Below are 27423 nucleotides of genomic sequence, written 5' to 3' on the forward strand. Positions count from 1 at the left end.
GACTACAGTGTATTGCATAATACTCTGATAGACAGACATCAGTGGTGTTGTGCAGTGGTGACTGTGAAGGCATGTGCAGAAACTTACCATGACATTCAAATTAGATCAAGTTACTGTATGACATCACTGATAAATCAAGCATTATTCCAGATCTTCATGTCTATAAGACAGTGAACCATGATTGGACCAGGAACTCCAATTGTATCAATAATAATAGCAGTGAAGTTAGTATAGGAGGATGAAAACTTTCTATGAAGCCTGTACTGTATATCGATGCAGTATAATTCATAATGCCTTATAATGTAATCTTATAATCATTTGCATGTTCTTACAAATAGTTTAACCATTGTTATAACACTTTCAAGAGTATGAAGTATTAAACTCCATGATTAGCACCACATTTCTTGTGCCATCATGTGTTTCATGTGCATTTACTCTTTAGGGGTGTAACCATGAAAGTATTATAATTTTGTCTGTGACTGAAACAGAATATCTTATATGAAAAATCTCAAATGAGGTTTTCTACTGAATAATATTACAAAAAAAAAGTTTCACTGATTATTCAACAAACACAAAAATAAAGGATATTTCTGGCAAGTCTGCAAAGCTTTTGTGACTAAGTGTATGACTAAGTGTGGTGTGAACTTTAACATTTGTTTATTCTCCACCTTTTCTTACTAAAACACTTGGTTCAGAGTCAACTGCAAAGAAAGAGCACAGATTTTTGTGCAGCTTAGAAGTCACAATGTTTTTTTTTTCATTGTTCACCACTTTTATCTTTTTTTTTTTTTTTTTTTTTAAATAGCACAGTCATAAAACATATAATTAAATTAATTATTCATGATATATTTGCTTTAACAAGGAAAATAGGCTTTTGTGGTTTGCCCATACCTTACTATATCCAGATACACACCATTTTTTTTGTCATTTCCACAGACACATACACTACCATTCAAAAGTCTGGGACCAGTAAGATTTTGTCTCCGAAACAATTCTCTTCTGCTCACCAAGGCTGCATTTATTTAATCAAAAATACAGTAAAAACAGTAACTTTGTGAAATATTATTAAAATTTAAAATAACTTTTCTATGTGAATATATTGTAAATTGTAATTTATTTCTGTGATGCGAAGCTGAATTTTCAGCATCATTACTATTATAATATTTTTTATCAACGTTGAAAACAGCTTCATATTCGGTGATACACTGTTCCCCCCCCCCACAGATTATTTGATGAAAAAAATCAAAAGAACAGCATTTATTAGAAGTAGAAATCTTTTGTAACATTATAAATGTCTTTACTATCACTTCTGAACAATTTGTGTGTCCTCGTTGAATAAAAGTATTAACTTTCCAAAGAAAAGCCCCAAACATTTGAAAGGTAGCATATACAGAAAATGGCTTTGCTGCACACTCCTCGTGCATTATAAGGAATTGTGCATTATATATAATGCATCACACATACAGGTTTCACAGGAAGTGTTATGGAACTGCTAAAAGCCTATTGCATAGGTGTGTTGTTGAGTGGCATGTCATCAGAAGTGCATCTGATCCTCTACAAGCTCAAGTCAAGGTTCTGTGAGCAATCGGTCGAGCTAGACACGACAATCTAGTGATTGGGCTTACTTACTTTTAATCTATGAAGGGTCATCAGGCGTGCTGTCCAGAGACTAAGCAGCTAAACAAATCACAGACTCGGGGGCTTGATGATCTACACATGCCCGATAGGTTCACATACTCTACCTTCTTCTGCATTCAGCTCAAAGTGGTAGAAGCCTCTGGAGAACTTACCTTTGGTCCACACTGATCTCAGATCAAAGCGTGTACACTATAAAACCCAGATGTGGAAAAGCTGCAGTGTAAAAGTAACTGAAGGCAGAGCGTGAACTGCTTTTGAGGTCAAAAGTTGGGCAGATTTTCTTAACCTTTGCCGTTGCATTCAGAAGTGTAGTTTTCTAATAAACACATCTGAATACCTCCTGCTGGTACTTCAGCAAACACAAGCCACGCTGGTACATTTAATTACACTTCATTAAGAGATGCATATGTATGATATTCAAACGCATTAACTTTCAAGGCAAGATTTTCTCTGCCTTGACTTTTCAGTGGGTCTGTATTCATTTTTGTTCCATTTCTTTTTCCCTGGTTGCATATTAATGAAACATTCTCTCTATATGCCCACAAACCCCCCTATATACTTGAATCAAATGCACACTGCCATGCATCAAGGAAACTATGCGTGTGTGAGTGTGTGAGTGGTAGCTCCATTTCTTTGGGCACTGGATCAATCAGGTACAAAGCACTGCTTGCGTTGGGGAGTACTATCATGATGACAGGAAGTGAAGTGTAATCATGCGGTAGCTGACAGCACCCTTTTACCGAATGCTTCCTTTTGTGTCTGATAGCATAGATGAAACTACAGTGACGTCACACAACAGGCACCTTCAGAAAAGATGCTTTTAGTCCTAGCGATGCATTTCTAATGATTTGAGAAAATTTCATTAGGTAATAATGCACGCTAAGTTTAATCAAAGTTATTATATGAAGTGATACCTATGGTTTATAGTGAAATATACACAGGTTGTTCCTGTGTGTTAGCTGGACATACACTACTATTCAACAATGTAGATTTTTGGGGTGGGAAATTAATACTCAAGGATGCAAAGATGACAGTAGAGTCATTTATAATGTTACTCTTCAAATAAATGCTGTTTTTCTATTCATCAAACTCTCTGTTTAAAATATTGATAATCAGTTATGTTTCTTGAGCAGTAAATTTGCACAAGTATATAGTACAAGTATACTGAAGTAATGATGCTAAAAATTCAGCTTCAGTGAAATTACACAATATACTGTTTTCTTTGCAACCTTGAGACTTCCCTCAAAACATTTAAAAACTCTTCCTGAATCCAGACTTTTGAACGGTACTAATATCACGTTATGGATCACACATTCTTATACATGCAGCAAGACTGTACTAAATGTGAATTGTGGTATATAAAAGTAAAATAATCACACAAACACGTGTGAAATGTGTTATCTGGCCTAAAATCTCGGTATTGGTCAGCAGTCATGTATTTGCAGTTATATTTGCTCTGAACGGTGAAATCAGTGAAATCATTTCAGGTTTTGTGCAGTGCCTCAGAGAAATGCAAATCTACAGCCACCAGCTGCGATTGGGTCAATTGGGTCTTATTACAGCAGAGCTGTGATCTGTGAGCTATCATAATTCATGTAAAATCCACCACCAATAATGGAAATCAGCAGAAGGCCAAAAATCCAATATTTTCAATCAACATTTCAATCCCTCAAACAGCATTTTTAGTCATTTCCAGTTCAGTCTAAAAAAAAAATTTTATGCAGAGTGCCTGAAGAACCCCAAAGTATTTTTATTTTTTTTTATGGTTGTAAACAGTAAATTTATCATCAGTTACTTATCATCTCTCCAAGCCTAGTGAGCTGTGAAATGCACATGATGCCCAAAAATGCTGTCTGGGTAAGCAGCTTACTGGGGTTTGAAACAGAAGCAACATCTGTAAAGAAACACTCACATTGTACTAAAATCCCAGCAAGGGCGTTTTTGAACTTCTCCTTGGCCTCCTCCATCTCCTTCTCATGTGCGGCCTTCTCGTTCATCAGCCGGCGAATGTGGCTGTTGGAGGACTGGATCATGGAATAGATGTTGTTGGCGTTTCTGCGGTTTACCTCCCCTCGCTCCACCCAGGTCAGAAGGACACGCACCGCCTCGGCAAATTTGGAGTCGTCTGAGTGGAGAAATAAAAAAAGGTGGGGGAGAAACAGATGGTGGGACGAGAGCTCAGTACAAAGTTGGAGAGCAACACTTCTCATCTGGGACCTTCTAGTGCCAAAACTTATTAGCAGGACATGTTTATTGGGCCAAAAAAGACAGCAAACGCATGAAGTAGAGGACATTTAGGAGAGGACAAGAGAACAGGGACGGACATCAAACAGCAAGCAAAGGGCTTGGACGATCAAACTTGTCAATCATAACTCACGGATATTATTGTGTGCTTTCTGTTATTACTTAAAATGATTCAGTTGATCGTGAAGTCCTGTGTGTGTGTGTGTGTGTGTGTGTGTGTGTGTGTGTGTGTGTGTGTGTGTGTGTGTGTGTGTGTGTGTGTGTGTGTGTGTGTCTGTGTGTGTGGTGTGTGGAATACAGTCAAGCCGATTGCTCTGAAACTATAAAGCTTCGGCTTGCGACTTTCGGTTGGAAATGAGATGAGAAACAGAAAACTGAAAATCACTGTAATGAATGCCACACGGAGTCTCTTCCAGAAATCTATTATTCTTTAGTGTTGTTGTGTTTGTTTAAAATCTGCAAATATATATCTAAAAATTAAAATATCAGTTTGACAGAGATTTGCAGAGCTGTTCGGTGTTAACTGTGTGACAGATGAAGAACTGCTGCAAAGGTATTGTTGTCTGTTCATCAAAGATGACTGGTGTTAAAAAAAAGACAAACATAATTATTTTGTTTTCTTATTCTTGTTACTGTAAAGCACACAAACACATGCCTGACTGATAATTCAAGGAGGCTTTGATTTATTTATAGACATTCTAACTACAGATAATCAAAAGATGTTGTCAAATAATTTAAATGTATAATCCATGCACCCTTTTAAGACTGCATCAGTGTGTCATGAATAAGAAATCCTTCTCTGATTTAGCTGCTCATTTATCTGATTCTGACTCAATAAGTCAGAACTAACAGATTCAAAAATAATTGTCAAACCTGCCCAATATTGATTATACAGACAAATCTAGAAGATATAAGGATGCTGTTGAGATTTTCTCCAGCAAACAGAATGCAATATCATCCTGGCCTCTCTTCCCTTCATCTTTTACCTGTAAACACTGCAAACTGAGCTGAACTGTGTATAAACCATTACATAATGGAACAGTGGCTAATACACACGGCTAATTTCAACTGATTTCATCTCAAAAGCTTCTCTTTAATACACTTTCTCTCTCAGAGAGAGATTTGAGATGCAGTCGTTAAACAGATGGTTTCTATAAAACCTCATGGAGACAACTAGCTTTCAGATGCATCCAGACAACAGGAAACAACAGAAGTGTGACTGACAAAAACAACTAAATCACGAGTCCCACCTTTGAGCTTTTCTCCTAACTGGCTGCACTCGTGCTCAGAGAAATGGACGATGGGGGGCGGCGAGGGGGGCCGCAGGCGGTCCTCTTCTATCCTGCGCCGGTGCCTCTCTTCCCGGGCCAGCATGCGCTGTCTGCACTCCCACTCGTACAGGTCATCTCGAGCCTGAGCGAAATCTACATGCAGCCGGCCTGTGTCCTTCTTATCTGTGCTTGATCCCAGCCTGATCCTATAACCTACAGGACAGGGAAACAGAAATGGACAATGACATAGGAAAAGGAAAGGGAAGAGAAGGTAAGGAAAAGAAAGTGGAAATAGAAGGGGAAGCAGAGTAAAGCAATAAAGGAAAAACAAAAATGAGAAAGAGGAAAGGAATGGGAAAAATGAAAGGGAAATGAGGAAAGGAAAGGAACAGGATGACAAAGGAAAATAAAATGAGAAGGGAAAGGGAAATGGAAGAAAGGACAGAAGAAGGGGAAGGGGAAGAAATGACAGAAAAAAAATGAAAACAGGAAGGAGAAATGGTGCAAAGGAAATGGGAAAGGTGAAAAAGAAAGGGAAGTGGATTAAAGTAATGGACAAGAAAAGAATATAAAGAAAAGAAATAAATAGGTAAGAGGTAAAAGAATGGGAAGGGAAGTAAAGGAAAAACAATGAAAGACAGGAATGGAAAAGAAAATCAAGAGGAAATGAAAGGAAGAGGAAGAAGAAAGGTGAACCAATCAAAGGGAAAGAAAGGAAAGAGGAAGGGAAAATGAGGAACAGAATGGGAAGGGAGTGAAGAAGTGAGTCAGAAGAACAATACAAGAAAAAGAAAAAAAAAAAGAAAAAAAAAAAAAAAGAGGAAGAGGAAGAGGAAGGGGAAACAAAAAAAGATAATGAAAATGGGAGTGGAGAAAAGAAGTTGAAGTGGAGTAAAGGACAGGACAAGAAATGACAGAACAACAATAAAAGAAAAAACAGAAAGGAAAAGAGGAATGATAACGGAAGAAAAGAGGAAAAAACAGGAAATTGAGAAAATGAAAAGGAAGGAAAAGAAAAAGGGAAGGGGAAAAGAAAAGAAAAGAAAAGGAAAAAGGAAGAATAGGAAAGGATGGAGAGGAAAGGAAAAAGAGGGAAAGAAGTCGAGTGCAAGAAGTTAAATGGTAAAGGAGAACAGGAAAAGAAAATTAGAGCAGCAGAAAAACATTCAGTCTTAACAAACTGGGGGAAGTCATGGCCTAATGGTTAGAGAGTTTGACTCCTAACCCTAAGGTTGTGTGTTCGAGTCTCGGATACCACGACTGAGGTGTCCTTGAGCAAGGCACCGAACCCCCAACTGCTCCCCGGGCGCCGCACTGCTCCGGGTGCAGAGCTGTGTTCACTTTTAGAATGTAAACAGAAAAATGAGAAAAAAAAAAAACTGATAAATGCAGAGCACGAATTCTGAGTATGGGTCACCATACTTGGCTGTATGTCACGTCACTTTTAGAATGTAATGAGAAAAACAACATACTAACAACACTGATTCATAAAGTGACCCGTGACAAAGAGACTCCCACAAACTCTGACAAGCTGCTCAAGCTTTACTTCTAACATGTGCTCGCTGACATACTGTAGGCCAAACCACGCATATCTGTTTATTTTGTACAAAATGCAAAAAGCCTCAAAAGCCTTAAAAGACGAGGAAATCGAAAACCAAACCCTACCAGCACAGACAAGCCATGATGTATGAGAATAATCTGGCTTGTGATAGGGCTGAAAAAAGAAAGTGATTTTGTATTAAGGTTTATATATTTCAATTGCTCGGAAAAGTATCTTGACAAATGGCCAAGCGGTACGTGAAAATTATGAATCGTATATTCCAGAGAGGCTGAAGTGTATATTCACAGACGGCCGTGTCAACAGAAATGAGAGAAAGAGCATCACGGTTTGCTTCCGCCCCTCTATCACTGCTTTACAGCCCCGAGACGCTGTTAAATATTTTACGCAATGTGTTCACGTTAGAAATGAGCGGCGTTATTTATGGAAAGGCCTGCAGAGCTCCGTCACGAGGCCACATAATATATGGAGCGCCGCTCCAGTCTCGCCCCTCTCCTCTGAGAGAGCAACACTCAGAGAAGAATAAATAATGGAAAAGGTATTATTGAAGCGACCGGCACTTTAAATTTGCTTTCTGCGGCTGAGATGGACATCCTAATATTTGCATACGAAGACTGATTTAAGATGTGACTAGATAAGAGTAGCAGGTCATGTGACCCGCGTCGAGGAGGTGATTGATATGCAGCGTTCAAAGGCAGAAATTTATTACTAGGTGTCTGCGCTTGTCTTCTCGGTGACCTCTTCTGTCAGGGACTCTCGAGGGCCAGCGTCTACAGATCTTGAGTTCTGTGAGTGATGTGCAGAAGCCCCGCCCCCCTCATTAATTCTGCATCAATCCATCAAGTCAAGAGTCAACTTGTGGACACATGGGCCTCATTTCCATGCAATAAAAGGTTAAGTGAAATTATTCTAAATCACATGGCGTGGCACATAAGTGCTAGGCATGATTTAGTGATCTTATTTGTATTCTTGCTTATGACACTGTGAAATATTAAGGGTGTAATCTACAATGAAAGTACACCATTTACAAGATAGCTGCTGTTAGTGTAAATTAAATTACTCGTGGTGTTGCAGTGACGGAGGAAAATCCTCCCGATCATGTACCTGACAGGAAGAGGGCCTTGTCCACCGTGTGCTCCTCAGCGAAGCGGATGTGACAGAAGTTCTTCTTGCTCTTGCGGATGGCGATGATACTCCCGCACTGTTCGAACACCTCCACAATGAGCTGCTCTGTGGCGTTCTCTGGCAAACCCCCACAAACACCGTCTTACAGCCGGGCGGTCTCTCTCTGGTGGCAGGGGGAGGCAGGTCTTTGAAGACAAGCACAAAAGAATATTAAACTACCAGAATTTTTGACATTTTCTTTTAATCTAGATATTGATCTCCATTTTTCACTGCATTAAGTCCATAGCTCATTATTGACTCGGATGCCACATATGAAAAAGATGAAACATGCAAATCAATCACTGATTTTTTTTTTTTTTTTTTTTTTTTTTTTTTACGACCTAAAAATGATTTATTATCCAATTCTAATCTAAAAGACCAGGGTTCATCTGGAAGATCATTAAAAACGGTAATGCGCCAAATCACATCGATCAGACTGACATATTTTTGTCCTTTTGCCACTTTTTTTTGATCGTCTTAGCATAGAGAGCCCTCAAACTCAACATGTCACTGGATCTTTCTCTCGACTGGTTTAATTTGCAGAACACGGCACTAGAACCTCAAGGTTCACAAAGCTAATCTCTTCTTGATAAACCAATTCAACCATGAATAAGATGCATTGAGAAAACCAGGCTGAGAAGGAATAATCAATGAAACTCGGCACTTGTTACATGACTGGATTACAAGTGCAAAGCCTGCCATGTTCTGCTGTTAGCTGATTCCTCAGCGATGCTGTGCAGACGGACTGGTGATAATCTGTGCTTTCCATCAGGACTGAAGAGACTGTCTTAACAAGCTATGGGAATGCAGTTGAAGGAAGCACCTGCTGGGACTCAGAGGGGACTGCATGCTTGATGGGGGGTCCAAACAGAGTCGGACTCAAAGCAGTTCAGGCATGTTTGGCTGTAAGCCAGTCACTATAAATAAGTGAGTCTCTTTGAACTCCACAGCTGCCCCTAACACTCGCCATCCATCATCACCAACATTACACTAACTCCTGTTTATTGTGGCGGATCATGATGAGCTTTATATTTATGTCAGCTCATGCCAGTGGAAAGAATATAATACTCCACTGACTAGAGGACGTGATATATGTGTACAGCTTCAATACAACACTATTCGAGCATGCATATGGACCAAAACGATTCAGATGTCAGTCATGGACTTTGGATGACATGCTGTGGTATTGCAAAAAAAATAATAACTCTGTAAACATGTTTACCAAGCATAAAATGACTTGTCTGTCTGATCATCACTGAAGTCTGAATGGGACTTTGTTTATTTGCCTGCCTTATTTTAGCACCTGATTCATTGAAGGAATTATGTAAATCAGGTACTGCTACAAATATGGCAACAAAATTAGTGCTGATAGCAATTCACACCTCGACTGGATCTGGAAGACTGAATACCATGATTTGATACACTCTTCTGAGCCTCACGAATCGACTCTTTACAAAGCCGAAAATGATTGTTTATGTTTGCCATGATCACTAGAAAACATTGAAATAAAATCCAGTTTGTTCTCTTTCCTTTGAAAGCACAGTGTCAACTGCATTAGCCAGTGTATGTTAATGTTCATTTTATAAAGAGCCTCATTTGCATAGAAAGGATTTGCCCATAAAGGATTGACATGAATTTGAATAAGCATGGAACAGCACTGTACGACATACAGCACCTGCTTATGTTGGGCTGTGAGTCTTTATGTTAATAAACGTGTGGTAGTGTCGAAATTCTGCAGCCTAAAAGCCATTTTTTCACCTGTGAAGTTTCGTTAATGTGACCTCACCTTAAGCTGCATGTTTGGTTTTGTGCTGAAATACAGGGTTGCCAGGTCTTCATAACAAAACCACCCCAATTGGTACTAAAAACTAGCCCAATCACAACCCATTTGGTTTCTAGGGGGTCAAACCCTCCTCCTTCCGTGGCAACAGTATAAAAGTAGCCAAATTCTGCTGGAAAACCACGGACTTGGCAACACTGCTGAAATACCATATACTGCAGTGGTAAAGCTGTTTACTGAATTCACCTCTCATTGTCTACAAAAGAAAATGGTTATTATGTCTACTTTCTTATCTATATCTTTGTGTACTGTTATGGATCAAGAGCTTTGAATATCCCACCAGGACACTGGCATATTTAAGAAAACCACAGATGCATGCACTGACAGAGCAAAAATGCATCCAGCACACGCAAAATGCCCATAATGTGCAGCGCACTACTTTAAAAGCTGAATACTAACGTTAAAGTTTAGTTTTTCTCAGTATGAGCCTAGAATGAGAGACTTGAGGCTGCTAGTTTAAGAACAATCCCTGAGAATCTCAAAGGGGCAAGTAGTTTTGTTTTCATCTTCCGTCACATCTTCCGCTGCGCTCCATTAAATACTGGTTGCTGGCCCAGGTGAGCAAATGTTTACTTTGTCAAATGCACATGAAACATTTTAGTTTGACATCTGCAGTCTCTTGAAAGTTAAAACTTTGAGCAAGCAATAAAAACACAGAGTAGATGTTTGCTTTAGAAGGAACAGAGGAGCTCCACAAGAAAGAGTTTGATACCTCTGAACCTTTCGAAATCAAATACACGCACTTTGTGTTTTCATATTCACACTGTGGGGAGAAAGCAAAGCAAAGTATATCATTTCATGAGTTTCACCATGCAGCCGGTGGCTGTTTTGTTTTCATTGTCACTCAAGACGGCGATATGAAATTACACACAACGCTGCATCAGATCTGAGATGTCTGAGATAGCTTTAGAGAGTTTCTCCAGTAACTACGACGTCTCAAAGAAGAAACTGCACAGCGATGAAATCAAAGCCTATTATTTCTCAAACCAATGCTCTTCCCACGGCTCCATGGCTAAATATCCTGTGCCGTCAAAGGCGCTTCTTTAAAGAGTGAGTTAAGATGACACAGGAGGGTCTGGGACATAAATTCAGGAGGGCACTGTTTGCCTCCAGCACTGCGAGCGCTCGACCGAGAGACAGTCGTCAACAAGCTTAACGCTAATCAGCTCAAATGAAGACAGCCGCAGGTGTATCTCTGTCTCGCACACGCTCAAATACACATAGACGATGGAGATGACAACCGCTCCGCAGACAGAAGTGGATGTGGGAACATATATGCAATGATGAAAAATGATGAAAAATGCCCAGTTCTGCCACCCTCACTGAAGAGAGAGGGCTGAGTCGCACCACACAGATGCACAGCGTTGATCTTAACAAGCATGTTGCTCTGTGAAGCCCCAGATGTGTTTTATTCACAGACCTCCAGAAGACTGGAAGCCTGACTCGGATCTGTTGGCTCGAGTGGGGTGTCAGGAGTGAGACTGCAGATAAGATGAAGTGACTTCTCAAAAGCCAGTCTTCACTCAGCTTGACAGCCGTCTACCTGCTGCGTATTGTCCCTCTTGAAAGAGGAGAGCAGGACAGTGTCTCTGTAGGAAGCCTGTGGCGATCACAAGCACCTTAAACAGGCTTTTCTCCACTGGAGAGCTATACATGATCACTATGTTTTCCCCCACTTCTTTCTTTCTTTTTATTTATTTGTATTCATTGTAACACTGCATACAAATCTAAATTCTGCAGTGGTTGTATTGTGGATCTTTTCTGTGTCTGATCACATGCTGAGCCACGTTCCAGCATTTTTGGGCATCACAGCAAGGTTCAAGCAATTATACTGAACCTAAACAGATTTGTAGAATTTAAAGGCACTTTTAAATCATCACAATGCTCACATTTTTGGACATCACAGAATGTCTAAATGGAGTAAGCTGCATACTTCTGTGCAACGTAAGTACTTGCATTTCCACACACTGTTATGAAATGTTGGTATGTGCAATAATGCATTTTTTGTCTAGGTTTGCTGCCCAAAATACTCAGTTTGAAATGAACAAATCTATGATGTCCAAAGATGTTTGGTTTGAATAGTCCGTGATGCATAAAAGTGTCTGGGTTTGATTCAAGCATTCACACATTCTATGAAGTCCAGAAATGTTGTTGAGGTCCGACATGAACAGGTCAGGTTGAACAGTCAAGCACTGCCCAAAAATGTAGGCGAGGTTTGTTTACAACATTCAATTACACCATCTTTTTGTTTAGGTTTGATTCAAACAACTCTGTGATGGTTTAAAATACTTTGAGGTAGACTTGAAATATCTTGCATTTAAAGAGTGATGTTTTACAGAGATCATAAAATCCTTAATAATAGTGATATTAAAACACATTTAAGCATGATATTAAGAAATGTGCATTGTGCAATACAGAATACCAAAGTTCATCAGTAAGTCTTAAGTAATATGTCAATACATATGTTAATGGATTTGAAGTATTTAGTATCAAATAAATGTATTTTTAATATATTATGGCATATGTTTTTTTTTTTTTTTTTTTTTTTTTTAACTAGGGCATTGAACAACTTAAATAAATACCTAAAATGCCCATAAATGAGTACAGATTTGAACGTGCCAATGACTCCCAAAAAAGCCATCAAGGTCTGACTACATCATTCAATCAGCCACCTATACTGCCCCAAAATGCTCTCTTGGTCCATATACTTTATCTACAACATAATAACATTTTTGAAAATAAGGCAATTTTTAACAACTGACTAATAACTGATCTCTTAAATCATATAAAAAAAAAAAAAATAAAAAAAAGTAAAACTAACTAAAAACTAAAAAAAAAAAAAAAAAAAAAAAAATATAAAAAAATTAAAAATTAAGCTAAATAAAATAATAAAAAAAAACTAATAATCAAAAAAAAAAAATAAAAAATAACATTACACTGTTTAAAATAAATAAAAACAAAAAAAACATGCCATGGCTTTAATACAAAACATTACACTGTTTATAATGAATAAAAGCAACTATAACATGCCATGGCTTTGAGACATAGCCAGTAGTTATTTTAGGCAGCCGTGTGTATAAGTGAGGTTAAAGGCAACTGCAGGCACAGGCGGGTGTAGCGGAGCGAGGTGTGGGTGATATGTGTCATGTGTGGGCTGAAGTGAGGAAACAGGCCAGACTGGCAGTGCCCTCGGCAAACTGAGTCTTCCAGAAGCAGAACCGCAGTGACACGGCCCTCTCGGCTCTTAGAAGAAGAGAGCTCTGCCTGATATAAAGGTCAGTCTCAGGCACAGAGCCAGGGCAGACTGACGGTTTAGAAGCCAGTGAAAGGCAGCATATGCAGGCTGACCTGACGGTGAAGGTGCATCCACAACTGGGCACTGAATCACTGCTATCCTTTCATGCGCTCTGTGGGTTTCCAGGCTCTGCAGAGAAAACGGATGATATTTGCCATGCTTGGTCTCTCTCTCTCGCTCTCTAAAAACTCAATGTCCTTCAGAGAGCCAGGCCTTTTAAACGACAGTGAGTGAAAGGCGGTCGATGGCCATTTATTAAGCACAGTAGACTAGAATGAGGTGGCGATGCGGAGATGTAGCTGAGTCAAGCTGGGGCCGTGCAGAGCTGCAGAATAAGACTGATGGGTCAGGAAGCTGTGAAGCTGTGCTGGAGCTGCGGGACAGAGATCCAGGACAGAGAAGATTCAGTCTGTCCACCAGAGCGGAGCAGATCTTATTCCATTATCAGCCACCATCAATAACAGACACATTTAGTTTGCTTACCTGCTCAAATAATAATGCATGTATAATGCATCGGTTTATTGTAACTATGGAGGTTTGGTCGAAAGTAACTATTGATAGACTAACATCTCGTTCTGACAGGCTCTATTTAGCCATTCAGCAGCCCGTCCTCTAGATATCAGCACTGGCCAAAAGGCTCTTATCAGTGAGCTACTAAAAACAACAGTGGCAAAGGTCACATGACAGTTATAAAAATGCACAAAAGTAATTACAATACAATATCATCCCAACTGTCAATTAAATTTAATACATATATATATATATATATATATATATATATATATATATATATATATATATTATATAATATATATATATATATATTGTGACGGGACGAGCCAACGACAGACACAGTGGGGTGGCGTCAGGCCTCGGAGAGGTTTTTTATTTAACAGAAAAACCAAAACAAAGGGGGGAATAAAGTGTGCAAAAGGGGAACAGTGTCCAAAACAACAGGGAATCTGGTGTCCTCGTCATGCTGCGGGGTTCGTGGGGGTCTGGCAGTGTTCATGGAGGAAGGGTCCAGGTAAGGGGCGGAGTCCGGCGGCCGCACGCGCTCCCCTCTCGGTCCGGGGCGCAGGCGCGAGGGGCGGCGGCTTCTTAGCGGCTTCATCCTCCTCGCTGGCCGCGGCGCTTGCAGGGGCATGGACGGCCCGGCATCCTGGCCCGACGGCCGTGTAGACGGGTGCGGGACCCACCCGGACCTCGGGTCCGGCAGCTCACGTCTCTGGCGGCGCGGGAGTCCCTCAACGCACCCGTCCTGGAACCACACCACACACCAGTGTGCAATGCCACGGGGAAGAGACCGGTCTCCCGAGGAGAGGGCGCGTTGGGCTTTTAAAAACAGCGGCGGTGATGAGGCTCATTTCCTTCAGGTGTGCCCCCATCACACGCCGCCAGCCTGACTCGTCCAGCGCCCCTCCTCTCTCCCACACCCACTATCCTATCGGGAGCCTGGTGAAGGGCCGGCGATTTAGGACGGGGTGCCGGTGATTATCAGGAGGAGGCAGCTGACTCGTCACAATATATATATAGGTTTTTAATTTCAGCATATTTTCATTCCAGTCTTCAGTGTTAATGATCCTTCAGAAATCAATTTCTTCTTCTTATTTATTATTATTATTAACAGTTGCACTGCTTAATATTTTTGTGGACACTGTGAAAATTTTTCAGCATTTTTCAATGAACAGAAAAATCAAAAGAACAACTATGGTTTATCGTTTAATCAATTTAAACAAAATAAATATAAAAAATATATTAAATATATTATTAAATTCATTTTATAAATGTGTAAATTATTAATTTATTAATCATATATAAAAAAAAAAATATAACAAAAATCTTTAAAATCTTTTTAATATATATATATATATAGAATATATATATCCACTAAAATAAAATAAAATAATAATAATAATAAAAAAAACAGTTATTTAAAATAAATTTTAAGTTAAAAAAAAAAATATAAAAAAAAATAAATTAAAATAAATTTTAAGTTAAAAAAGCCTTTATGTTTGATATTCTGTTACCTACTTCACCTACATCAACAAAATTCACATTGTTTGATATTCTGTTACCTACTGCAGTGACATTCACATATTTGATATTTTAAGTGTGACTCAAGTATCCAAATGCATTTGTAGAGCCACTGAATATTACAAGTCACTCAATGTGTGATCATGACAGAAACACAAAGCAGAAATCAGTATAACTGCAAGAAGAGCTGCCTGTCTCCTTATTAAAAAAAGCCAGGCGAGAAAAGATTTAAGCATAGCTCTGCGCTGTTCCACCGAGACGCCATGAGTTGAATAAAACACGGAGGTTTCAAATATCCCCATCGGTCAGATCTAATAAATAACAAGAGTTGACGCTGACAGCAATAAGCCTGAGTGTTTTTAATACAGCTCCAATCAAAGCCAACGCCGCTGCCCTTTAAAAAGCACTGAATGAATGACATATGGTATAAACGCTGATATCTCCCATCATATTGTGCCTTGAAGGGCACGAGAGCAGACAGAGAGAAAAGGGTGGATGACTTTGGCAAAGATGGGGCATACAAGCAGTGAAAACAGGTTTGGCTAAAGAGAAGCAGGAAAACAGGCTCCTGCAACAAATAAGAGAGCAGGTGCTAATGTACAGAGGCTCGAGTTTGTAAAAATTCATGTTAAATGGCATGAGCCATCATGGGCCCTTGGGAAAAAGACTTGTGTAATTTTTTCTGGCAACTGAGGTGAGAATAACCACGAATGATTGCTCCGCATTACTGTATGGTGTAGTCAGGAGAGCACAGCTGTCACCAGCTATTAAATCCACTTCTGCACGGACTGGTGCGGAAAAAAAGGAGACTCGTTACAATGCGAGATATGAGCATGATAGCCTGTTCTGTCTGAACGAGATGAGAGGAGACGCTCGGGTTTATGGATACGCCCAAATCTCATCAGACAGCGTTCCCTGCGTTCATCGCGATGGCCATCTCTTTCAAGTTTCTCATCATTAAAAACTACAATCCCAGAATCTGATGCCACAGAATCACGAGGGGCTTTGTTCTGCGTCTCCCTTCCTGTCTTTCTCCTGTACGATCTTGGCATAATTACCCACGTGCTGCTTGATCACTGAGCCCAGGAGGGAAGGCAGGAGTGACCAGGTTTCATTCATTTCTAATCTGCAGCTGAGAGAAGGGGAGGGAATGTGAGCTGGGCTTTTCATGTTGTTGTTCTGCAATTCTAGGATCAATATACAGCAGGCTGCTTCTGCTGTCAATTGAAGAATCGATCCTGGTGAATGATGACTAGGCAGCGTTGCGAAAGAAAATCAGATTCCTTTACAGACGATCTAACACTCTTTCAAAACATTTTTCCAACTAGAGCGAAACCTTTAAAGCGAAAAGGCTTCACAACATTCTACACACAATGGAGTTCTCTTGAAAAACAGAATTAGTACTGATAACAAACTACACAACATCAGCTCTTTCAAACTCATATCACACAGTATTTTACTACGTTTTCTCTGTCATTTTATTTTGTTTTGGTTCATATAATGCCACACATTCCATCATTTCCAAACTCAAGGAGGAAGGAGGAGGAGGTCTCAAGGGGTGCTGAAATATTTTAGAAAAACAGTGTCAAAAATAAATAATAAAATAAATTAATTAAATTGCAGTTACAATTATCCAACCGTGATATTATCAGTTTCATTCTACTTTCAAAGACTCTTTATGCACGACAGTAATGGTACTGGGGTCAGCAAGATTTACTTTTTGAAAGAAATTAACACTTTTTTTTTCCAGAAAAGATGCCTTACATTGGTCAAAAGTAATAGTAAATAAATAAAATAAAGTAAAAGTAAGTAAAATAAATAATCTATAATCAAAAAATCCTCCAAAAATGTATTACTGCTTCCACAAAAATATAAAGCAGCACAAATGTTTTCTTGATAATAATCAGCATATTAGTATGATTTCTGAAGATCATGTGACACTGAAGACTGGAGTAATGATGCTGAAAACTCAGATTTGATCACAGGAATAAATTATATATACATATATATATAATATACATATATATATATATATATATATTTTTTTTTTATATATTAAAATAGAAAACTTTTGTTCTGAAGTGTAATAATATTTATAATTATAATAATTTTAATGGTTGAGTATATACTATAGAAAAAAATGATAGAAAGTTGAGAGAAAGTAAATATATTCCAAATAATATTTGACATAATATTTTTTTAAACATTGCAAATGGATAATAATTTAAATAAAAAAATCATTTAATTAATTAATTTATAAAGTACATGGTTTCCTGTGATTTTTTTTTTTTTTTAATGAATTTCTGCTTATATATTTTAGGAAGTTCTTCGAGGAAATCATCATATTTTGGGTTCAAACCGTAGTTTTGAAGACCCCCGTCATAAGTGCCCAGTTATTACTCCACATGGCAAACACCAACATGTTGCTAACAGCACAAGATTATATTAAGCATGAAAACCACAGCACATTAGGCTAAATATTATCTGAGCTTATCACATCGCATTCTAGGGTTTCCTTTACCTCAACCACAAAGGAAACATGCGATGCTCCCTGAGAATTTAAAATGCTGCCTCCCTAGGCACTTTACTTGGTTTTGTAACAGAGCCTCAATTTTTCATCTTTGTTCTTAAAGGGATACTCCACCCCAAAATGAAAATGTTGTCATTAATCACTTTCCCCCATGTCATTCCAAACCCGTAAATTAAGATATTTTGGATGAAAACCGGGAGGCCTGTGCATCCGTGCCACAAGGATGTGCTGTTTTATTTCAAATCAAAGCTAAGTTGTGTTTTCTTTCAAATCAAGTTAAATACACGTAGAGGCGCATCCTTGTGGCGCGGATGACACAGAAGAGCACACAGCATACGGTGATATGGAGAGACACAGAGGAGACCCGTTGCAAAGGAATTGTTGAATTAAAGTCATTATTTTTGTTTTCTTTGCTTACAAAAAAGTGTTCTCGTCACTTCATATAACCCAGATTCTGAAGATTAGTATTCTGACGATGACTTTCATATCTTTTATGGACCTTGACGCTGTTAGGCGTGTATGAGACAGTCACAGGCCTCCAGGTTTTCATCCAAAATCTTAATTGGTGTCCGAAGATGAACGAAGCTTTTACGGGTTTGAAACAACATGTAAGTGATAGGACACTTTTTCATTTTGGGGTGGAGGCCCTTTAAAGTTTCTATGATTCTTTCACTGGTAATTGATGTTTTTGCTGAAAAGAATTTTCATGGGGCCAGAGGATTGTTTTGTTGGCTTTTGAATGCTCTCTCATGCATGCCTAGCCTGTGATTCCGTCACTCTCTCTCAGGTAGCTCGCTTAGGACACTCGCTCAAGCCGACCACAGTCAGGAAAGTGGGTCAGGCCAATCATAGGGTGAGGCTGACCGTAGCGTTATGAGAGCTCCTAGCCTGTGATTACAGCTGTTTGAAGGACACGGGCTCTCTCAGGTAATCACGGTCTCCTCTGACCCTCCTCTTGCTGTGTGGCATATTTTACATGCCAGAATACCTCAGTCTCCTTAGAGGTCAACTGTCCAATTACAGTCAGAGTTTCACCCCCGTCCCACCGGACAGCCCCCTCCTGTTTCATTCTTCTGCCTGACCTCTCTCTCTGTGACAGGAGATGAATTCAGATGAGCTTATTCAGCTGCTGGGATGAGGGGATATAAGGGTAAATACGGAAGAACGGATGACAGCTCCTCTCTCAAATAAAACATAGATTTTCTATCAAGCGTCAGTCTGAGGATTTGATTGGCAGCTGGCTTTTAAAATCGTATCTGCATCTCATCAAGGTGACATGCGCTGCTACGGAGAGCGAAATCTTTATAGGATTATAATATTAAATCATATTCGGGCAGCATAGTTGCTCATGACTATATCAGTCTTTTCATCGGGTCAGCATTCCAGATCATATCGCTCGAGTCAATAATATCATTTAAAATGCATGAGGGTTACAAATACTGCTTATTATTGCATGCATGTTAAATAGAGTGATGTGAGATCTGTTCTCAAACCTAGTGAGCTGCCTTGCTGCCTACAGAGCCAGTTGACTTCTAAGGTGGCGTCCTGAACGAGTTCTGAAAAAAAAAAACCCTTGTGAAAAAGAAGTACTCTTTAGCGTACTTTTATAAAGAACACCTACTACAGAAAATAACATACTTCAAAATAATGGAAGGTTTTCAGACACTTGAATGTAATTACAATGAAATTAAGTCTAGAGTGAGCTGTTTTGACCCACTTAAGAAGGATTTATGTACATCTTTATAATTGTGTAATTTCATAATTACTTCCATTGTCTTTGAAACATGGTTAAAGTTTAATGCCAAATGTAAAAATATTTTAATTTCTATTGAAACTCATGTGCTTTTACATACATTTGCAATTACACATGCATAATAATAAAAAAGTAAAATATTTTACATGTGCTTAACTATGTTATTAAAACAACTATTGACTTCTTGAATTCTTTAAAGGATTATTAAAACATAATGATTTAAAATGTACTTTAAAGTAAAACTTTTAATTCGACATTACTACAAAGTGCACGTGTGTTAAGTGTTCTTAATTGTGTAAAGAAACATCTTCATGAAAGAGTATGCTCTTTAAGGGCACTTAAGTGATCCTTTTACATTATTAACATTAAGTGCACATTTAAACAATTAAGTGCTCTTCTTTTTCACAAGGGTTTACACTGAGAAAAAAATCTTTCTTTTAGTGAATACTGATGGAGCAACACAATTTGTATGTAAAAACATAACAGAAGACTTATTAAAAATATCATCGACAAGTGCTACAAGTGCACATTCAATACAATTAAGCACACTTTTTCACAAGGTTACAGAGAAAGCATCCCATCATGCCATATTTGGTAACACTCTACTTTGATAGTCCACTTTAGACACTATGTTAATCTATTAGCAGTCAGCACTGACACTTTATTTTGATGCTCCATCAAGAGACAAACTACTGAATATAAGAAACTTTGCAAGTACTTGTGAACTTATTCTACCAACCCTACTCCTAACAGTCTACTAATACTCTCATGAGAGTTAGTTGACATAGTTGCAAAGTTATAGTCAGTAGAATGTCTAAAGTGGACTATCGAAACAAAGTGTTACCCCTTTTTAAGATTTTTTTTTAGCATTGCATAATCAATACAACTGTCTTTTCAGTGAAGGTTTCATGCAACTCTGTCTTTGTATTTGGCTAAAATAAATCTTAGGTTGCCTTAAAATGCTGCCTGTGGAGTCAGCTCATTAGGTTTTGGAACGCAGCCGAGAGAGAGAGAGAGAGAGAGAGAGAGAGAGAGAGAGAGAGAGAGAGAGAGAGAGAGAGAGAGAGAGAGAGAGAGAGAGAGAGAGAGAGAGACACTCACTAGGATTGGGCGGAAAAAGCGTGCAGCTCTTGCAGTGGATGATTTCCTTCACGATGGGCATGTCTTGCGAAACCGGCGGGGGCACAATCCCAAGGCCGGGCATCATGGGGTTCATCGGAGCAATTCCAGTCATCATGCCGAGGCTGGGGTCAAAATCTGCAGGAACAGAAGAGAGGACATCACAGGGGACTGAGTGAATAAAAACTGCTTCAGTCTACACACTGCTACCATTCTGTTGTGGCACAAATTAAAGCTTTGAGAGCTAAACACTCTCCCTTAAAGAAAAATAAGTCTAATACATATTTAAAAGGCTTTCTGAATGAATAGGTTTTACTGACTCATTCCTCCAGCTGTTTGTTACTATGCGCAAGCGGTCCATCTGTGGGCAAAAGAAAGTGAACACTGGCTTTCATTTACAGGTATTGGTTTACAGCTGCATGCCAGTGTGGAGCTCTTTGAAATGGAAATGACGAAGGCCTCGCTCTCTGCTGCCTCTCCTGCACCTGTGGAGAGTTTATACGTCTGTCTAACCTTAACTAAGAGCACTCAACTCACACACTTCAAATATTTCCACTATTTGCAGCCACATAAGATAAACAAGCTCTGCCTCTGGCGTGGGGAAAAAACAGCAAAGAGAGTTCTGAGGGTAAAGATCTATGAAATGTAAATCACACTGTAAATAAATGCGCCATACTGTAAGTAAATAATGCAATAACACATTTCAGGGTTCATATTTATACAGAAGTTCTAAAATATTAAAATAAAACAAAATAAAATAAAATAATCAGTTCAGGTACAGACAAACTGACAAGACAAAACAAAAGTTAGCAGAAAATATGTGTCAGCTTACAACTAAACTGAAACAAAAAAACAAGAAAAATAAAACAAAAATAAAAAAATAAAAAAAATTAAAAAAACATGGAAATAAACATATATAAAAGAGGGTGAATTCAGGACTGGTCTGTTAGAAGTGCTGGGCATGAAGCTGTCTCACAGGAGGGTCAGTCTGGAGCGTGTAGATAAACTCTGGACTGGCAGATGTGTCCGGAGGCAGGTCCGGAGCACGGTCTCTCTAGAAGAACCATTGATAGAAGTGGGGTAGAGACAGAGCAGCTGACCGCCACTTCGCCTGCCTTAATGACTCTGCTAGTATTGATATTTCTGTCTCTCAGCCACTAATGGAGGCAGAAGATAAGATGGCTCTCAGTGGTATGGATGCCATGGCTTCTGCTGTGTATTCTAGTTCAAGTCTAAATCAGTACCACATAATTAGGGCTTTTCCTGCATGGCCATTTTTTTTTCAGCTGCCACAATGCAAAACTGTAGCTTGCCAAAGCAAATTAAACTATATATGACCATGGTTTTGTTTTAGTAAGTGTAACTGTTTTATTAACAGAAATGTCACAGATTCATTAAAGGAATAGTACATCAAATAATGCTAATTTGCTGAACATTTACTCACATTTACTTTGGAGTTTGTGTCATGGGGTGTGTTTAGTTTACACAACAACAGTTGTACTAAAAATTTTAAACTTTTTCCTTTGTGTTCTTGAAAAGTTTTGTGTACAGACAACAGCGATGTCAGACGATCCCCAGGGGATCCATCAGTAGATGGCAATGTCACTTTATAAAGAAACACTAACCGCCTGCACACATGCACATGCCTATAGACTGAACACGGCATAATCTCAGGTTTTACAAATGTGTGTTTTTGCACTTTATACAGAGACGATGATGGTATTGTTTTCATGAACTTGCATTCTGAAACCCGTTTTCAAAAGTTAGCATTTTCAGGCCCCCATAATGCAGTAAAACCTTCTTAATTGCAACAGATTTGGAAAAAAAATGGATGCTCTGCAGCGAATGGGTGCCGTCAGAATGAGAGTCCAAACAGCTGATAAAAACATTGCAATAATCCACACCACTCCAGTCCATCAGTGAACATTTGGAGAGGACAAAAGCTTCATGTTTGTAAGAAACAAATCCATCAGTTGTTTCAACTCTATTCCATCACTTCAAAATACCAGTCCATGATATATAATAATGGCATAATAAAGTGAAAAGTACATCTCCTGTTGTCTCTCACATCAAAATCCATTTGGAAGCAATGGTTACAAACACAAATGTTAACTGATGGACTGGAGTGCTGTGGATTATTGTGATGTTTTTATCAGCTGTTTGGACTCTCATTCTGACGGCACCCATTCACTGCAGAGCATCCATTGCTGAGCAAGTGATGCAATGCTTAATTACTCCAAATCTGATGAAGAAATAAACTTGTCTACATCTTGGATGGCCTGAGGGTGACTACATTTTCAACATTTTTTAATTTTAATCTTTTATTTTTGGGTGAACCATTTCTTTCAATAATCTTTTAGGAACAAGAAAGCCAACTGCATTTTTTATCCCAACTGTTGTTCTCAGATATTATAAAAAACAGGCTTGTTTGCTTTCAGATATTACAAGATATGAGTTAAATCATTAAGAGAGTCTGATGAAAGGAAAACAATATCTGTGAAAGAGCAGGAAACAAACATTCTCATTAGAAACAGATTCCCGGCTCAGTAGTGGTCTGCTCAGTCTGAATATTATAACCAGCTATATATTAAATAAGGTGTTAATTATGTTGAGTTAGTTTGACCTTTTTTTGGGCTGAAATCTGTGCTGAATTTCAAAGACTCAGTGTGCTTCAATCATGAATAACACATATTTTAGTTAAACATAATTAACAATCAAATGCATTAATTGCAGTTATACAGTATGATCAACAGGTTCATGTGTGTGGATGAACAGGAAAACCCCTGATAATCATATGGCATTAAAATCGGGAGGGTAAAAAAGGATTTTTCAAAGGATATGGTTTTGAAAGAGAAATATAAACCGCAGCCAAAGGAACACAGCAGACGGTGAAAAACTTTCAAAGCTGCACCTTTCGATCCCACATACAGAACAACCAGAGGCAAATCCTTGTGAAGCTGCATGTCCAGAGTGACCAAGCGATGCAGATAAAATGAGGAGCCAGAAGGTTTTAAACGCACTACTGAGAAAAACTTGCATCCTTTTCAGCCTTTGATTCCTTTACTTCTGCAGGGTTTGTTCTGCTGGCCCTTATTTTAAAACACTTTTTCAAAAGCAATAAGCATAGTCATACTTGTATTTAGAGACCAGATTGGTCTCAAATATAATTCACGCAAAAAACACGATTCACACATGATCGCTTGATGACGTCAGCAACCTGTCTGACAGATGTAAATCTTCTAGTAGCTGTGCGTGCAAACTGCCATCGTTAATCTTGCAGAGACGGCGAACTTGAGCGGGGAGTTCTTTGGCGTGAGTGAGCAGGAGTAAGTATTCTGATGAATTATTTTGTATTGTATTTTAAAAGGTAACGCCAGAGCTTCTATGGGCTTCTCTCTTGACGTCTCCCCGATTGCCTGCGAGCTTCTGAATGCACTCTCAGTGGCTTATGATATGATTGGTTGAATGGTAAGCTCCCATCTGATTGGCTAAAGAGTACGACAGACCCACGTGGGAAGAGAGCTCTGCCAGGAAAGTCTCAAAAACACACACACACACAAATCCGAGTGGATTCGTAGTAAATGACTATTTGTACATTCAGACACTCGTACATTTTAAACATTAAAAGGTTTTTGTGCACAGTTGTATATCTACGAATTGTGTTTTGCATTCGTGAAATGTATTTTATGAATATAAAATTTTATTTTGCGCATGTGAATGGCTTTTTGTGAATATATATTTTTTTTCATGCACCGTGAATTTTTTTTTGTGTACGTGAATTATTTTTCATGCATGTGAAATTGTCTACGCATGTTTTAAAACACTTTTTCAAAAGAAATAAACATAATAATAATCTTATTTTGAATTAAACATTAAAATTTGTTCTGCTGGCCCATATTTTAAAACACTTTTTCAAAAGCAATAAGCATAGTCATACTTGTATTTTGAATTAAACATTAAAAGTTTGTTTCAAGTCTTATTACAAATAACAGCTCTAAATAATAAAGGTCTATATATAAAAGATTTGTTTATAAGAAATATTTTTTTTATTCAGCAAGGATGCATTAAACGGATTAAAAGTGACAATAAAGATAAAGATAGTAATATTCATCAGAGAATCCTTTTAACACTGATAATAAAAAAAGTTTCTTGAACAGCAAATCATCATATTAGAATGATTTCTGAAGATCATGTGACACTGAAGACTGGAGTAATGATGCTGAAAATTCAGCTTTGATCACAGGAATACATGCCATATGTACACACACACATATACATATATGTGTGTGTGTACATAGGGGAAGTCGTGGCCTAGTGGTTAGAGAGTTTGACTCCTAACCCTAAGGTTATGGGTTCGAGTCTCGGGCTGGCAATACCACGACTGAGGTGCCAACGGCGCCGCAGCAGCGCCGCAGCATGCTCCCCGGGCGCCGCAACATGTTCAGGGTGTGTGTGTGTTCACTGCTGTGTGTGTGCACTTTGGATGGGTTAAATGCAGAGGACGAATTCTGAGTATGTGTAACCACACCCATCTACCCCCAAATTTTATCATATATATATATATATATATATATATATATATATATATATACACATATACACACAGTGGTGTGAAAAAAGTGTTGGCCCCCTTCCTGATTTCTTTTTTTTTTTTCCATGTTTGTCACACTTTAATGTTTCAGATCATCAAACAAATTTAAATATTAGTAAAAGATAACACAAGTGAACACAACATGCAGTTTTTAAATGAAGGTTTTTATTATTAAGGGAAAACTAAATCCAAAACTACATGGCCCTGTGTGAAGAAGTGTTTGCCCCTCTGTTAAAACTGTGGTTTATCACACCTGAGTTCAATTTCTCTAGCCACACCCGGGCCTGATTACTGCCACACCTGTTCACAATCAAGACATCTCTTAAATAGGACCTACCTGACAAAGTGAAGTAGACCAAAAGATCCTCAAAAGCTAGACATCATGCCGAGATACAAATAAATTCAGAAACAAATGAGGAAGAAAGTAATTGAGATCTATCAGTCTTGAAAAAGTTATAAAGCCATTTCTAAAGCTTTGCGACTCCAGTGAACCACAGTGAGAGCCATTATTCACAAATGGCAAAAACATGGAACAGTGGAGAACCTTCCCAGGAGTGACCGGTTGACCAAAATTACCCCAAGAGCACAGCGACGACTCATCCAAGAGGTCACAAAAGACCCTACAACAACATCCAAAGAACTGCAGGCCTCACTCGCCTCAGTTAAGGTCAGTGTTCATGACTCCAGCATAAGAAAGAGACAGTGGTCTCTGGTCTGCATGGCAGAGTTCCAAGACGAAAACCGCTGCTGAGCAAAAAGAACATAAAGACTCGTCTCAGTTTTGCCAGAAAACATCTTGATGATCCCCAAGACTTTTGGGAAAATACTCTGTGGACTGACGAGACAAAAGTTGAACTTTCTGGAAGGTGTGTGTCCATTACGTCTGGGTGGCCCAACCAGTTATTAGGTTTAGGGGGCCAACACTTTTTCACACAGGGTCATGTAGTTTTGGATTTTGTTTTCCCTTAATAATAAAAACCTTCATTTAAAAAAACCTTCATTACTTGTGTTATCTTTGACTAATATTTAAATTTGTTTAATGATCTGAAACATTAAAGTGTGACAAACATGCAAAAAAATAAGAAATCAGGATCACACCACTGTGTGTGTGTGTGTGTGTGTGTATGTGTATATATATATATATATATAAATTGTAAAATATTTTACTGAATATTTGATCAAATAAATGCAGCCTTGTACAGCACAACAACAAACAAAAAAAAAAAAAAAAAAACAAAACAAAAAAACAAACAAACAAAAAAAACCTTACAGATGCCCAAACTTCTAAATGGTTATGTGAAGATGTTTTATGACATCTTTAATTAGGGGCTAATGGGCCATGCTAACCAAATAAGAATATGGAAAGAAAGAGAGGGATGTGTGAAGGAGTAGTGAGAAAAAGCATTCATACTCTGTAAAAGGGTTAGACAAAAGGAACCTGGATCATCATATTAACAAATAAAGAGAAAAGTGCACTAAAAAACCCAACTCTCTCATCTGAACCAAATCAAGAGAGCTATGACGTCAACATGTGGAAAATCTACACCGCTACTTTAATCTCTGCAATATCCAGAATTAGAATCAGGTGCGCCAAACCAGATTAGAGCACTATTAGAGAGAAACTTGAGCAAAAAAAGCTCACTAGTCCAGGCAGCCATTTCAAAGGCTTTTGTAGTCAATCACTCCACAGTCTGAAATACCATCTACAAATACAGAACATTTCCAACCTCTGGCAATCTATCTAGGACAGGACGTCCTCTAGTAAGTCTTGTAAGACTTGCCTCAGCCAGTGTCACAGTACAGAAGCTGCCCATCCAAAAGAGACTCTACCCTACATGAAGAGTCAGGAAGGAAGAAGCCCTTGCTCTCGAAAAAGAGCACAAATCCATGAGTGCAGCAGAAGATCATGTCAAGGTGAAGATCAGGACTGTTGCTGCAATCTGATCTCTATGGAAGAGACAAAAATAAGGCTGCTTGGCCGCACTGCCAGATGCCACATGCAGAGGAGAAAGTATCTCTGAAGAGAGCTGGAGGAAGCTATAGAGCTCGGGGTTGGATTTCTGAAACAAAGCAAGGCCAATCTGCCAACAGACAGCCACCCACAGATTCAGTTTCAGAGGTTTGTGGCGCCATCTACACTATACACAATGTTAAAGGTGAAGTATGTGTAGCACGAATATTCGATCTCTTCATGTGGGCATGAATGAAACGCCCCTCTCCGCTGACTGGTCAACCAAACATTACAACATAATAATAGTCCTAAAAACATAATAAGAGTCTCCGCTTCTAAGGATTCTTAACATGTTTATTTCTACTACATTTGATCTCTTTCTCTTCATCAAACAGCCAGATTAATGAATAGCTTGACACAAACCGTACCGAG

The 27423-nt window shown here is 38.7% G+C and overlaps 1 protein-coding gene across 1 annotated transcript in view; it reads right to left on the reverse strand.

Annotated features, from left to right (window-relative positions):
- Positions 1–27423, reverse strand: part of enox2 (ecto-NOX disulfide-thiol exchanger 2) — a 157026-nt gene that overhangs the window by 33242 nt on the left and 96361 nt on the right. The window contains 5 exon segments of the mRNA XM_042738649.1: positions 3551–3763; positions 5133–5366; positions 7816–7968; positions 7971–8021; positions 20432–20587. Of these exon segments, the coding sequence (XP_042594583.1) occupies positions 3551–3763; positions 5133–5366; positions 7816–7968; positions 7971–8021; positions 20432–20587 (807 nt within the window).

Source organism: Cyprinus carpio, chromosome B14, assembly GCF_018340385.1.
Source record: "Cyprinus carpio isolate SPL01 chromosome B14, ASM1834038v1, whole genome shotgun sequence".
Taxonomy (NCBI): Eukaryota; Metazoa; Chordata; class Actinopteri; order Cypriniformes; family Cyprinidae; genus Cyprinus; species Cyprinus carpio.